Source organism: Oxyura jamaicensis, chromosome 3 (assembly GCF_011077185.1).
Source record: "Oxyura jamaicensis isolate SHBP4307 breed ruddy duck chromosome 3, BPBGC_Ojam_1.0, whole genome shotgun sequence".
NCBI classification, from domain to species: domain Eukaryota; kingdom Metazoa; phylum Chordata; class Aves; order Anseriformes; family Anatidae; genus Oxyura; species Oxyura jamaicensis.
Window position 1 is genome coordinate 71963607 of NC_048895.1, and position 15276 is coordinate 71978882.

Below are 15276 nucleotides of genomic sequence, written 5' to 3' on the forward strand. Positions count from 1 at the left end.
AGACCCTGAGGCCAAATTGGGACTCTTATGTTCTTGTTTATTATTATCTAAACTCAACTGACTCTCACAAAACCCAAGCATCAAGCTGAAGGAAACTGGAAGAAACAAGGTTAGTAAAGGGCTGACAGTCCAACAGACAATACAGATGGAAAGTGGAGGGACTGGGTGAAACAGAGAAAACAAAAGAAAAGAGCTTCTGTTAGATGCTAAATGAGACCCAGGCTGGGCCCAGTTAAAGCTATGTCTATGCAGGTTACATCTTTCCTTATTTCTCTTACCTTGTTTCTCTTGAAATATGCTCTTCGGCAAGCTGCAAAGCACTTCTCGCTGCAGAAGCATTTCACTTCACTTCCCATACTCAGGGAATAGCGCTTGATTCCAACTTTCTGGCACCAGGCACACATTATTTGTACATTTGACACATCATCTTCTACAACAAAAATATAAGAACAATGTTTACATGAGATGCAAACACCTTCCTCAGACATCTGCACACTTACTCTTAGATACAACCGGCACCGGCTCATCTCATTTCTAACCTCTCAGTGTTTGGGAGTGGAAATGTGCCTGCCTGCGACTTCCAGCTGCTTCCACAGGTGACCTGTGCCAGCCAGGCTTAGCAGACTGGCAGAGCTTCTAGGATAGCTGGAAAAGATTATTAGCTTAAAAACGGTGCATTGCTGAAAAGCTCTGGAAGTCTCGAGAGCTCTTCAGCATGTGTAAGAGCGCACAAGTCTTTATTGAATAAGCAACCAGGAAGAGAGGCTTAGTAAGTCCTGCTGCTTTGCTCTTGTTGCTTACAGTCCACTGTAGCGGGCCCTTCGGGTATTCTGCTTAGCAAGCTGGTGACAAAACGCGCCTGGACAGTACTGCACCAAAGCAGGTCTCTAACAAGAGCCCTCTGTTAAATGAGAAGGAAAATGAAGTGCCCCACTCCAGTGCTGTTTCGCAATAATGACAAGTGTGTAAAATGGGAGCTTTCACTGGAATACAGCAGTCACCAAAACCCGGACTTGAGCAAGAAGGGAGACGCAGCACTGGTAACGCCTGCCAGGCTGCTTCCCAGTCTTTATGCTCATCAACCCAATTTTAATTCAGACCCCCTGAGCAAGCTCTTCTCAAATGAGTGTTGTGAATGTGACGTGTACGTCTCCTGAGATGCACAACTGGACTTATTACTGAAGTCCTAGCGACATCCTTGTGCAGTCATCATTCTCAGCCAGCTTCACAGACGGGCAGGGAATAGTTAAGCCTCCTGGGCAGACAACTGCAGCAAGTTAGCAGGAATCGTTTGACTCAAAACCCCGAATTCTTCAGTCCCGATGTCCACTCTATTGTACAGCACGACCTTTCGGTTACAGGCAGCAGCCATTGTCTAACTGCTGGGAAAAAAAGTCCCCGAAGACTAATTGTTAAAGCAGTTTCTAGTCCATGAGCTGTGGAGAATTCATGGCTCAGAGAGTCTGTCATGCAGCCATCCCATTTCCCTATAAAGGATTTGTTTTCGAAGCTACACTGTCATCGTTCTGTAAAATTATTGGCAAACTAATTTTTAGCAGAGTGATTTGGCTCCTTTCCCCAGCTGTCATAACTCAGAACTACGTGCCACATTTTATTCACCTTAACGGAATAAATATTGCCAGTTTAATAACTTTTTTCCTTCCACAAATTGTGTTATGATTTACAGCCACAAATAAAATTGTACAATGTAAAAAAAATGACCTTTTAGTTTTAATCAGACCGTCTACCCTTAAAGCCGCATTTAAGGCTAAGTTGTAACACAGATTTGTGTTTAATGCATTTCATCATTTACTCTTCAGTGGGATTTGTCAATATTATAAATGTTTTAATATACCGAATATCGAGGGAAATCAAACCAATTTGGCCAGGACTCGGGGGGGCCACAGTCCGGGGGGGCAGGCATCATGCAGCATTCCCCCTGTGCCAGCCTCGCTCCGCCTACCCCAGCACAGCCCAGCAGCTCTTACCACTTTCATCCCGAGCCGTTTGTAGTACCAAGCTTTTACAAAGGTGTCCCGATTTGGCTGCTTTTGCCCCATAACCAAGCAATTCCTTACAGACCGAGCTTGCCCCTTTGAATGCAGCGGGATTAGAGGAGAGCCTGCGAGCCGAAGGAGAGCAGCCAGCAGCCTCCTGGTTCAGGTGACAGCAACCTGTATTTCCTACTGACAAGAAGTATTTTGTCTCCAGAAAATAAAAGATCTACCCGCGATACCTTTCTAACAGCCTTCATTACTGGTGAGAATAACTGTCATTAATGAAAAAAGAAAATGACAGAGCTGAACGAGAGTTCACCGGCAAAGCAGGTACTGGAGCACCTATTTTTGAAGCAGGTTGGCTTGTCTTGGGCAGTTTTAAGGAGAAGCAGAGCTCTGCCACTGGGATTTATCGGGAGTTTTCATGCATGACTTAAGAGGGGAAATAACTTAGCTGCCCTTCAGCTCCTGCCCATGGACACAGATTAACTCTGCCTCCCATGGACCACCAGTAAGACCAGACAATCGTCCAGTTCCAATTACACAGCATCCCAGCAGCAACTGTACACACAGAAAAGCCACATCGCACACTTCTCTGCATGGTGTTATGCAGGATGGTAAGGCTCGTCCACCTCCTTTGGCTTCCTTTCAGACAGACCCCAGCAAGAAGAGGAGAGGGGAGGGATGATTCCTTGCTCAGCATCGCTTAACTTGTGGTCCATGGATGCGGCAGTCAATAAACCAGCAGAAAATGGTCCACAAACTACTACTAGCCACTGTCTGCACCTCCAGAAAGAGGCAGCTGATATCCAGAAGGCATCATCAATATTAATCAAAATTTTCATTGTTTTGAAAGGAGGAAGGGCAAAAGGGAGGGAGTCTGCCTAAATACAAAGAACTTCAATTATTTCTCTCTTCCGCTCCCTTTTCCCAAAGTCATCAAAAAATAGTCACACAAAATATAGTTCCTTTAACAGTAACAGCAATAATAAAAGTAGATGCCTCTTCCATTTATAAGACCCAGGAACACTGCTACAAGAGAATTACCTGCACACTGGGGGTCACGGCATGCTTTCCCTGGAAGAGCACACTGATACATCGCTTTTAAGTCACATCTGCCCTCTCAGGTGTAGGTTTGGTCAACTAAATTTTTGATGCAACCGCATCTGCTTGTAATGCAATTCAGCAGGTGAAAAAGGAGAATATCCAATATCTAATTCCCTACGGATCATCAGCAAGAGATGCATGCAGCCCCAGGAGAAGGGAAGTTTGCTCTAAAACCAACTCCTTTCTTTTAGCTTTAAGAGAAGCTAACCAGGGATAGGTACAGAGCCAGGCACCACGGCTTAAGCAGCAGGGTATGTGGACGACAGCTAGGGACAATAAAGGTCCGGACCTGATAGCGTGCTTTCCTTCTTGACAGTATTTACATGAGATCTGAGCAGAAGCTGTGCAAATACTTGCAGGATGTTTCACAACAATGTATTAAGCTTAGTGACTGAAAAAGAGGACTGCAACATTAACAGAAAATTAATACTCCATGTATTTCTACCACTACAATCCACAGCAGTGGGAAGCAATAACTTTCAAAAAATCTGTTAAGATTGTGTGAAATAAGGCAAGCCAAAGGGTGGTGTTTAATTGCAGGCTTCCTAAACACAAGCTGGAATAATCCAAAACCAGTAATTCAAATTTTCCATTCAAGATAAGATTCCTCTCACTTTTTCGCAGACCTTTGTTTCCTGAGCCCAAATTCTTTAAAAATCACTTTACCAGACTTTTGCCTTTCTTTCAGGAAAACGTATCAAATCCCAGCATCTGCAACGCTCAGCAAGAAGAACCTGGGACAAGAATGCAGGGCAGCGGGGAATTTCAAATCAAGTAGTTTGAGACTGATTGAGTTCGAGACTGCGTCCTGAATCTTTCTTCTGAAGTCTTTTGGTGGGACAAGGCCCTGGGCAACCTGATCCAGTGGGAGGTGTCCCAGCCCATGGCAGGGGGTTGGAACAGGGTGGGCTTTAAGGTCACTTCCAACCCAAACCACTCTGTGATTCTCTGACTCTTTCAGGTTAGGTCTGCACTAAGAAAGCTTCTTCTCAATAATCACATAGGTGTACGACATAGGCAACGCTCTCCGGAATACACAGACACACTTTTTCTGGTAGCCTCACTGTGCATATCACAGAATCACAGAATTGTACGGGTTGGAAGGGACCTCAAGAGATCATCAGGTCCAACCCCCGTGCCAAAGCAAGTTCCCTAGAGCAGGTTGCTCAGGTAGGCATCCAGACGGGCCTTGAATATCTCCAGTATCTCTTGAGTAACATGAGTTCACCCTGACAGCATGCCCACGTCCATCACGTGAGCTCTCACTGGAGCAGCTCTGTTGATGAAGATCACTCACCATCGCTTTCAGGACTCACATAAGTTAGGCTGACACACGTCTGTAAAGTACAAAAATAACACTTGCAAGTCTTAGGACAGATCATTTTGATGTGAAAGCAATTGATTTTCTTCTCCATCTAGGCTTGCCACTTTATGACCTGCTCTTGCAATGTGCTGAGCATGTTCTCAGATTTGTCCCACCTGTGAGAGGCAGCACCGGTACTCCTACAGGCAAGACAAAGGGGAGCTGTCGTAGCAGCCCTGAATAGTAATGTTGAGTTTTCAGCAGAATATCCCCACGGCTGTTTCCTGCAATCACATCAGGTAACAGGAAGGCGTATTCCTTCCACTCGTAGAACAAGACCTGAATTTCCAGCCACTCTTCCTAGAAAGAGCTATTGTGGGAGTTCCAATACCGTGTTTTTTCTGCCCCCAGGTTGTGTCACTACAGGTGGAAGAAGTACTCCCTGCACCCACTGCACAGATACTATTCAGATACATCTCCTTGTGGTTTTTTCCTTGTGTATTTTTCATAATGAACAATGCAATAAACACGGTGTGTTTGCAGTGTTAAATCATGTTCCCAAAGGGAGCAGTTTGTATAACAAGATAAAATTATCACATTATAATAACTAAATATGCATCAGTCTAAAGCATGCTCCAATTAATCATCAAAAGTTTGCACCGCCTCTTTAGGTCTTAATTAAGCAGAATGTTTGGTTTGTTTTTTTTTTTTTTCTCCCTTTCAAACCAGTGTGAAGGGGCTGCAGAAAATTGTTCCTCTAAAACCAATGAGTAGCAGTTTAGACTAATCGATCTTACATGGAACCGTAATTCGGAGAGGTGGGGAGAAGGGAAGGAAGGCAGCGAGCACAATAGAGCACATCCATCATGTATAGCTCTGTCCCTTTATCTAGGCAAACCAGCATGGCCTACAGTGCTTAGCGGGATGATCCTAAAATCCCTACGATTCTGGAGTTAAATCCTGATCAGTTTACTAACTTTAAGGCTGCAACATTTTATTAATACTGTTTTGAACTCATTGATAGGCATTTTCAACTTTGGTTTCATGAATCCAGACAAAACTAAATGCAGTCACAGCTCTAATCCTGAAGATTACGATGATCCCTGGACAGGTGCTCCAAAATCTTACTTTCCGCACTTCCTTGCAAGAAATTCAGCAGGAGACGTTTGATTGTTCTGGCAAGAAGAAAAAATTACTCCTGAAGGTGCCCACCTGCAGTACCGTGACGGTGATGTTGAGCAGGAGGACGATGAGGACACAGGGTCAGGGACAGAGATCTCAAAGGGTACATCCTCCAGACTAAGCGAGTCCATGCGGAACCTGTGCCTTGGCTGGGGTTGTGTCTGTGACCTGATACAGAAGATATTCTGGCAGCCCGTCCTCCTGCATGTGTCCCCACGGCCCGACTCTTCCTGGCACGTGAGTTTCCTGCCACCACGGATATCAGCAACCAGGCCTCACCACTACTGCTTTCTTATTTATTTATCTGTTTATTTTTAACCCCGTGTTTCCTCTTTGCTGCATCCCACCCTCTCACACTGGCAGTTTGGATGCCAGTTTTTTAGGGGGGGGGGAGCTTAAGGAATCCACCAGAACAGCCCGTGCTGGGAACTACGCTCAATCCACCAGCATACATCTTTACATTTTATAGCTGTTTTCATTAATGCTTTCTAATCAAAAGTTGTAAAAAGATTTGAAGACATAAAATCTTAACTTGACATTTGCAGCTTGCAAACACTTGACATAGTGTTTGTGGTTCCCAGTGGGACCAGTCAGGATTTCATACTGGTTATCCTGAGTTACCTGGCTGGCACTGCTGTAACCCTGGCTTTCCACTGAAGACAACCAAGCAGCACGTGTTCAGATTTTGTCACCTCGAAGCACTTCCTGAGGCAGATGTGCCCAAGCAAAGCAGAAGCACCATTTCCATACTTTTTCTTATATCCAAGACGCTTCATCTGATTAAACTTAAATCTAAAAAGTGAACAAACAAAACGTGCAGCATTTCTGCAGAACCCTTTGTTAAGCACTGCTCCTCTAAATAGACAGGGTGTGTGACACACTCAAGGTACAAGAAGTACCTTGGAAAAAGTAATTCTGGGAGGAAGATTAAAAAACAGGGCTTACAGCAGAAAGCTGGTTGCTGCCATAGCCATTGAAAGACCTTATGGGGTCCATAGTGCATTTCCTTTTAAAGATCAGTCTCTTGAAGTTCACCTCTCTGCCAAGAAAGTCAAGTGTCCCAGCGCCTTTCAAAAACTCATTTGGGGGAACTGTGGCTTGCCTGTGTTTACTATGCCTGTGTTGAGGCGTATTCTCATGCGTAGTTCAGCAAGAGCTGAATGCCCAACACAAATAAAAGCTGGCATTTAGGCAGGTTTTAAACATGCAAAGAAAAAAGCACCTATTTCAGCTAATGGAGGGGGAAGTCCCTGCGCATTTTTAATATATGCTATTAAAGTGCACATGTGGACTTCGTGATTTGCTTTTTAGCACAAGGGAAACATTCGGCCCTCCACAGAGAGCAAAAGACATCAACAGTGGGCTAGAAGAGGCAGGCTGATGGGCAACCATTGGCATTTTAAAACACAAGCACTAATAACCCTACGATCAGTGTAAATTAGATGATTTTTCAAACCCAAACCAAAGAAAGTATTTGAAGAGCAGTGACTAAGGTTTGTTGTGGTGGTCTTTATCAGAGCGCTGAAGCCGTAGTTAAATTGTAAAACTGCTAAGCAACTGGAATAAGATTTGGAAAAAACTGAAGCAGGATCCAGAGTGCAGTAAAATAAAAGTCACCTCAATATATAGGCTTAATTAGGTCTGATAATGTGGTCTTTATTTAAGGGAAACTGCCACTGGGTTCTGCCTGGAATAAGCCTTCTTGGTAATGCAGTCATAGAACCAATTCCTTGGTGAATTCAGACAGATAATTGTGGGATTCAGCTTTACTGCCCTGCTAACTACCATTTAAAAATCTTTTATGCTTTTAGATCCCTCCACCATAATTTAAATATTGATAAAGTTTACAGCATGCAGCTCCCGAGCATTCTTCAGGCAGGGACTCTGCTGCATCCCAGGAGCTGCATGGCTGATGCACCAACTTAACTCCCATTACCCCACCATGGGGGGAGCTGGGGCTTGTTTGCAGCACCGTGGGTAGCAGATGTATTCTGTACCTTGCACCTACCTGGGGGGGGGGGCACTCTGACAACACCCATGTTCAAAGGCTGAGCCAGACAGCAGTCATACTCCCCTACCGAGGCACTGCCACGAGGATCTCGAAGGAAAGCAAACCAAGGATCAGGGAAACAGAGACACTGCAGCCTGCGTTTAAAGAACTCTACTGCAGCTCTTGCCTGCATTTAAATAACTTTTTGCTTTCTTCTTCTGCATTCTTCTAAAACCAAGATGACTGGATCTCAGCCATCCTGCATCCCATGCAGCAACAGATGCCCATGCCTGTCTGAATGAAGGGCTGAGATCACCAGGTGCCCTCCCAGATTTCCTCTCTGCACTAATGGCTGCAGAACAAACACTGGGATGGTTGGTACTGAACACTACAATCATATACCCTGCACAGCTGTGATGGTATTGTTATTTCCAGATTATTCCTGGCTATTGCATTTCTGTTCCTCACCATTCCTATGTTTCTGTTTGCTTTGTTTTGTTTTTTAATTTGAAAACAATACTTTCTGTAGGTTGCTTTGTAGAAAGTAAGAATCTTCTAAGACCAGGCAGAAGTCATCTTAGTATCAGCTTGTTGCAACGGGTTGTACTCCAGACTAAGAGCACCTCTATCAGAGCTGTTTGTATTTGGTCAGGTGGGAGTCTAATGTTTTCCAGGACTGTATAAGCAAATTTTCCCTAATTTGTCATTTGACTAAAACAGAAAGCAGAACAGCTTGGAGATGAATTGTATTCACACTGCTCAAAATGATCTGGTTTTCAAAACAAAAAAAAAATATCATAAAATCAGAACAAGGGGGAAAAGGTTATTTTGTTAACTATTCGAAGTTTTAGCCTCTTCATTTAAAATGCAAGTGTAGATAGGAGAATGTTTGAAGTTTTTCAGCAAACTCAAGAAAGACCTAATCTACTGAAACCTTCAGTGACTGCTTCCTAGACGTATTTCATGACCAGTACTCCTTCCTCCTCCTCCTTGAGCTGGTAGCTGTTTCTGATACCTGCCTCCTTGGAAAGATACGTCTTTACCCTGTGCTTTTTTTTTTTTTTTTTTTTTCCTACCTCTGCAATTGCTACATTTGTGCACCTTCCAGAGTTTCTGTCTCATTTCTCCCTTCAGGCTCCTGTGAGCATCCCCAGTGCTCTGCTCTTTCTCTTCTCTTCTTACCTCTACAGAATCTTACCTTCAAGAATTATTCAACTAATAATTCATGGTGGCTGTTTCTTGGATCTGCTTATCCTCACTAGACTATTGCTCTCTTGTCCAAGTGACTGCCTCAGCCTGTCTCTCTGACACTTCTTTATGGGTTCTGACCCTTCAGTTCAAGATCAATATAGCAAGAATTAAAGTCTTAATATTTTTTCCCTGAGTGTTCACTCCATATTCTCTGCTTAGTAACAGTAGACCACACCACCGTATCCTTCAGGTTCATGATTTAGACATCATTTTCATTTGTGGGCACCCTCTTTTGAGCTAGAATTGAACTTTATTGACTTTTTTCCTATACAACATCCCAAAGTTCTCCCCGTCCACCCACAAAGACTGGACTCATCCTGATTCCCAGCATCTCACATCTCAGTATCTGCAGTACGTCATTACCTGGTTTTCCCTCTGGCCTGCCTGAAGCCTGTCCATACCACACTTGCTGCAAATAACCCTTTCTCTGCTCAGCATTTTAACCCTGAAGTTTTCTCTTAGACTCCTTCTGCCTGTTCCCTTCTGTCCCCTTCCTTCATTTATTAACTCTACCAAACGCAAGCTGCTCCTGTTGTCCCAGCAGGCCAGTCACAGGCTGCCCCCACCACGTTGAAAATGCTGACTTTCAGCTCTAGCAATCCCTGATGCTAGGCTTTTTCATCTGCATACGCAATCAAGTTAAGTACCTTTGTGCTGCTCCCCAGGTTGCCCCCACAGTTATGAGGGGCTCTGAGAAAACATCCCCCAGTTACCCTTGCCTGGCATTGCCTCACTCTGAAGTTCTCTGCTTTGATGCAGTGCCCACAAAACGGTGTCGAAGTGCAGTGCCAAGACCACTGCCTCGCACGCTGGCTCTCGTGGCTCCTTTGTACTCCCTTTTCTACGTGTGTTGACCCGTTGCTTCTTGCCTTACGCTTCAGTGCAGGCTCTTTGGGGTGATCATGACTAGGGCTCCTACGCCCTAAGATAAAACACAGCAATTACCACGTGTGCCTATTGCAAATCCCACAAAGGCTGTGGTTCTCCTCCCTCTCCAGTCCTCCCAAACGTTGCTCTCTAAGCCAAAGGTGAGATAAATATGTTCATTTGCTCAGAAGTCATGGTAATCTAGTGCTCATTACTGATCATGCGATAAAGTCAGGGGAGGCAGAGATTGGGCATTTCATATCCTTTAAGAGAGTAAAACATTGATTTTCATTAGGAACTAATGAAGTAATAACCTAAAGATGGAGAATACTTATGAAAAGCCTTGTCTATGTACTACCTTTACGGGTACATCTGAACGCAGGACCACGCGCAGTAGGTGGACGGGCAAAGAACAGAAGGCTGTTGACTTGGCCAAGGTTCCCCTGTGCCCACTTAACTACTGTTGCAGTAATTTGTTTTTCTACTTCATCGTTCCATCTCCTCCTGCTTGTTTGATGTCATAAAAATCCAGTCGCTGTGGCAGTTTGCACAATGCATGTTATAGCCTTGTGTTCATGTACCACAAATTCAGCGTTCTGGATTCATTCATGACTCAGATTGGAGGAGAAAATAGCTTGGGACGACACAAGCCCTTGATTAAAGCTTTAGGGCCAAATCAACAACAGCTGAGGATCCAGCCCATATGGCCCGAGATCTTTAGCTGTGTAAGGGCTGCAGGAATGGGCCCAAATAGCTTTGGTAATTAGCAAATACCATATAAAATAGATGAAAAGTCTTTGGCATGGAGCGCATATTGGGTAACATCTGAAAATTACTCATAGCATATTAGGATACTTCTTTAGAGAAAAAACTCAATGGCATAAAAATAATTTGGGAGGGGCCACTGCATCTATCACGCCGCTATCAACAGGCAAACCATCTCTTGGACTGACCAGTATTTTACCATTACCAGTTAAGTGCAGTGAAGGGCAGAGGCGACCACCTGCCCCTGGGACCTGGCCCTGCGAGCTGCTCTACCTCTGCAGGAGCATCCTCGAGGCTGGTGGGGATGCTATCACCAGGCTGCCTCCCTGCATGCAGCGGGCCAGCATCTTCAGTAGGCACCACGGGTCACCTCAGTCACCCACGACCACCCAGGTGACACCAAGGGACTTCTGCAGAAGCGGGACTGAGCCTGCTGCTACCTACATTCACCAATTACCGCACCGTGTACGACAGCAAACAATAATACCGCAATTAATCACCCTAGTGGAGCTCTACGAGTTACTTTCACGGATTATGGTAAGCAGCATGCAGAGTGGAATAAATCATTTTTCACATAAACTCCGAGGAATGGCATGTTATGAAATCACTCCTGATAAAAATCTAATGAAAATGTAAAACATTTCACTGTAGTCTCCTGGGTAGAGTCAAGATCACATTAAACCCTTGAGAGACGATGGTCAGGGATTTCAATGAGAATCAAGAGACAGTCTTCCCAGGATGAGCTTGTTAACCTGATATAAAGACACGATATTCATTTGATGGCTTTGTCTCTTTCACTATTTCCCTCCTGGAGCCTATTTTTAATTTAATCACCTTTCGTTAATTTACTTAAAAGGCTTTATTCATCAAAACAGTATCATTTTTTTAAAAGCAGATGTTGCTCAAGTGCTGAGGGAGTATAATCCAGCTTGCAGAGTGTCACAACAAGCAGAAGAGCCTGTCTGTTGACACTGCATTTGCAGAAAGTTTTTCAAGAATATTAACAAGGAAAGTCACTCCCCCACCCTGTCTTAAAGTTCCCTGTGACCGGTTATGAAAGCACTCTTACAGATAAGTCATATCCTAGCAATCTCAGGACACGTGTCAATGACAGTCATCATTTTTAAACGTTTATTAGGATTTACCTGCTGGTGGCTTTATGAAAGGTGGCGGAATTAATGGGACAATAATAGGTACATTCCCGTGATCCTTTGACCCTGCTGGTGAGTCTGAAAGTCCATTTCCTGTGGCAAGCCCTGGATAGCTTGTGTTTATATTGTACGGTGAAATAACACTGTCCTCGGGTAATTTTGGTTTTGGCAAAGAATTTTCTGTAAAACACAAAGAACACATTGTACAGTATGACAAATATATTTCTTAGATGCTTTGATACTTTCACCAACCTGTTCATTACATTACTTACCCTAGTACAAGAATAGCACACAAAAAATACAAATACCTTCTCCTTTAGCAAATGGATACTTTCCAATATTCCTCAGAACTGTTCCATTTCCTTAAAATAAAAGTCACACTAAAAACAACTATATTAAAAAAAAGGGATTATTTTGTCGTATATATCTCTAGCGTGCCTTATTTAATCAATGATTCCATATTCCTGCCCTTTACATGCGCTGTTTTCATGGTGATCACACTCAGCATGCCGTGGCCTCACCAGTGCAAGAAGCATAAACTGAAAAATAAAAGAATTCCTAATTCTCGTCTCAATAATACAATGAGTAGTGGTGGTGGAAAGTATTTAAATAAAGGAACAAAATATTGAAATTAGAGCAAAGTGTGCATGCAATGATGACAGTCATGATTCTAATTCTTTAATCCCAAAGCACTTCTGGATTTGTATTTGTAGGAACTTCTCTAATGCACCTCAGGTAGCTATGGGGCAGGACTTAACTGTTATTATTCTCTCTCCTCCCACCACTCAGAAAAAGAAACATACTTTTTTCTCTCCCACAGACTGCATACATCAAAAATCTCCACCTGGCACAGGTATTTGACATCTTTGTTTGGTATGTAAAACATATGATTTGTATCATGTGCCTATAGAAAAAAAAAGTACGTCACAGATTTCATTAGGCATAGACTGGAGCCACAAAGCATTCAATAGAAGATCTATTTAGGAAAGCATAAATAAATGAATCCCATTACTACACAGAAATAAGTTTCTTCAAAGGTGGCTTAATGATCCTGTTTTTTCAGTGAAATACAAATATTGATCACCAATCTCACTACTACACAGCTAACAAGATGCAAACATTCATTTTTAACACAGTTAGATTGGTTCACCTTACCTCTAATTTTTCCACCTTTTTTCTAGCCATTTCTTCTTCAGAGCTGGTCTCTCTGGTATCAGTCTTCATTGCAACACTCAAGAGTACAATGCTGCTGCTTGCCACCAGAAAGCAAGCCCGAACACTGCTGGCTGCAAGTGCAGTGCAAGTGGTACCCTGAGAGCCTAAAAGCTTCTGCAGTTTTCTCTCTATACCCCATCTCTGAGAAACCCTTGTTGGGAAAGGCAAGATCCAGAAACGTCCTACGCTCCTTTTCCCTCTGACCACAAGCCCCTACCTACCTGCTGGGGCTGAGGAGTCAGAAGGCAGCAAGTGAACTGCTCAAAAAAAGGCTGAATCCCATCATTTGCACGGTGAGCAATTTTGTATCACATCGTGTGAAGATCCAGCGGTATCCCAAAAAAACTCCACCCCTTGAGAACTTGTAAAGTACTTGCAGAACACGGCATATTACAAATATCGCCGAGGAGCCTTTTATGAATGTTCAGGATGTTTCTTGCATGAGTTGTGAATATCCCAGCTCGAAACCTTTTGGGATTTTAGAAAGCCTTGAGCAAAAGCCTTTGTTTTGAAAGCAAAAGGGTTTCCTTAAATCCACACTGCTAAGAAAACTCTCTTTTTCCAGTGGCGAGTAGTTTAATGGTACCGTAGGAACTTGACTTTCAGCTGACTCACAAAAGGTATTATTTGCGAAGACGTGTTACTAAGTGCCTACCAACAGCAATTTTGTTAAGTGATTTTCCCTGTACCCTATTGGCTTCCTCTTACTAGGAGGCACTCTCAGGTATTTTTATTTAAATCGACCACAAAGCAAGCAGCAGAACATGCTTCCTAGGCCCCGCCACTTCAGACAGGTTGAGGTATTAATCCTTTTTTGCGTGGACACAGAAACATTAAATCTCATTACCTTTGAGAACAGAAATGTGCTGGCGGCTTTCCCCATCTGCCGAGTAGTTCCTGAATTCAATATCTTCTCCATCTTTCAGTTCAACCTTATCATAACCATACCAGCCAAGGAGCTCATTCATAGTGTTTTCTGCGAAGTTCTGGAAGAGAAAAATTACCTACTTATTTATGTAATCAATAACCATCTGGAATGAAGGGAGGACTACATAAATCGAACGGTATCTTTGCTACACGAGGAAGTGTCAGGTTTGTCCCACCTCCTCAAAGACTAATGTGCATTTCACAAGTCAAGTGTATAAAGTGTAATGCGTTTAAATCTCAGACTGGCACATGTAATTATGACAAAGACTCATACATCTGTAATTTAAAGAAAATGAAAAGGAGAGTTATTTATGCCTTTCTGTTCTGGCATTCAATGTCAGAAATGTTTTACCATACATTCGTCACAAAAATGTGTCTGTGTTACCATAAAATATTTAAGACTGCAGCAGAAATATAAGATATGAGTAACAGAAAACTAAGATTTTTTCAGGCAGCAGTTCATCTTACTGTGCTACAGCCTTTTCAGCTGGAGTAGGTCACCGACACAATTACAGCTCCTGGAGATGCACATGAACCAAATGAAATAAAATCACAGTGAAGACATTCTTCCTCAGAGTTATAAACCCCTGCATAATAAAGGCACTTAAAAACTCTTTACCATGAAGACATTTTACCATAGTGTTTCACATAAAATTCTCTTACGTTTGTTTAAGAAAACCCTTTTTCTGTTTTGCCATATTTATTTTCAAAACAATTTCCAAGCAGCAGCGTGCTTACATTTTTTTTTGTGTGGAAATGCAAAATATGGAACACGACTGTCATAACTCTCAAACTCCACTAAAAAACATGTCCTCCAGGTCATGTGTCAAAAATATTTCTGCGGAAAATGCTCATTACCAGGCCAGGAGATTTAGTGGAGTAAATCAAGAACCCTGCAGCCAGGCGATGAAGCTTTGTGAAACTGGATGGTACCATGGAGGCACGGCTTATGGGTTTAGGAAACTCCTGGGGGAAACTGGCTAATGAATTATTGTCACTGCAAAGGTCAGTTTAAAGTAACATGACAACTGGAAAATGAAACGAAAGAGCCACAAACAAAGCCTTTCAGTTTGGTCTCTCTGTGTTTTTATTATTATTATTACTTTAAAACAAATTCCAAACTTGGTTTTACCATAAAATCTTGACATCTGAAATAGCGATCCTGACTAGCAATCTTCCTGTGACCCTGGCTATCAGCAAAGAAAAAAGCAGAACATGACACCCATCCAAAATACATGCCGCGTGCCAAATCCACAGGTCGCTAGATTTTCTCTAGCAACCGCACCAGCTTAGGCTTCGAGTGGGAGCGAGCCTAATGATAGAAACACAGCGATCCTCGAGTCATTTAAATAAATAAATAAAATTAATCAGATCCTAATTGCTTCCGAATCCCAAGCTGCAGCAGGCACCCTGCCCTGCACCATCCGAGCTGCGCTGCTGCCAGCTCGTTCATCACAGGGGATTGCATAGGTGTTCCTGTCACCCCGCAAAGCGGCTATAAGCAATACACACAGGCCACTT

The 15276-nt window shown here is 43.2% G+C and overlaps 1 protein-coding gene across 2 annotated transcripts in view; it reads right to left on the minus strand.

Annotated features, from left to right (window-relative positions):
- The window catches only part of SOBP (sine oculis binding protein homolog), a 109725-nt gene that overhangs the window by 86782 nt on the left and 7667 nt on the right, over nt 1–15276 (minus strand). For both annotated transcript variants that reach the window (XM_035321342.1, XM_035321341.1), the window contains exons 2-4: nt 13676–13814; nt 11608–11793; nt 279–430 (exon numbers count right to left, since the gene is read on the minus strand). In XM_035321342.1, coding sequence (XP_035177233.1) covers nt 279–430; nt 11608–11793; nt 13676–13814 — 477 coding nt within the window. The remainder of the gene's footprint in view (nt 1–278; nt 431–11607; nt 11794–13675; nt 13815–15276) is intronic.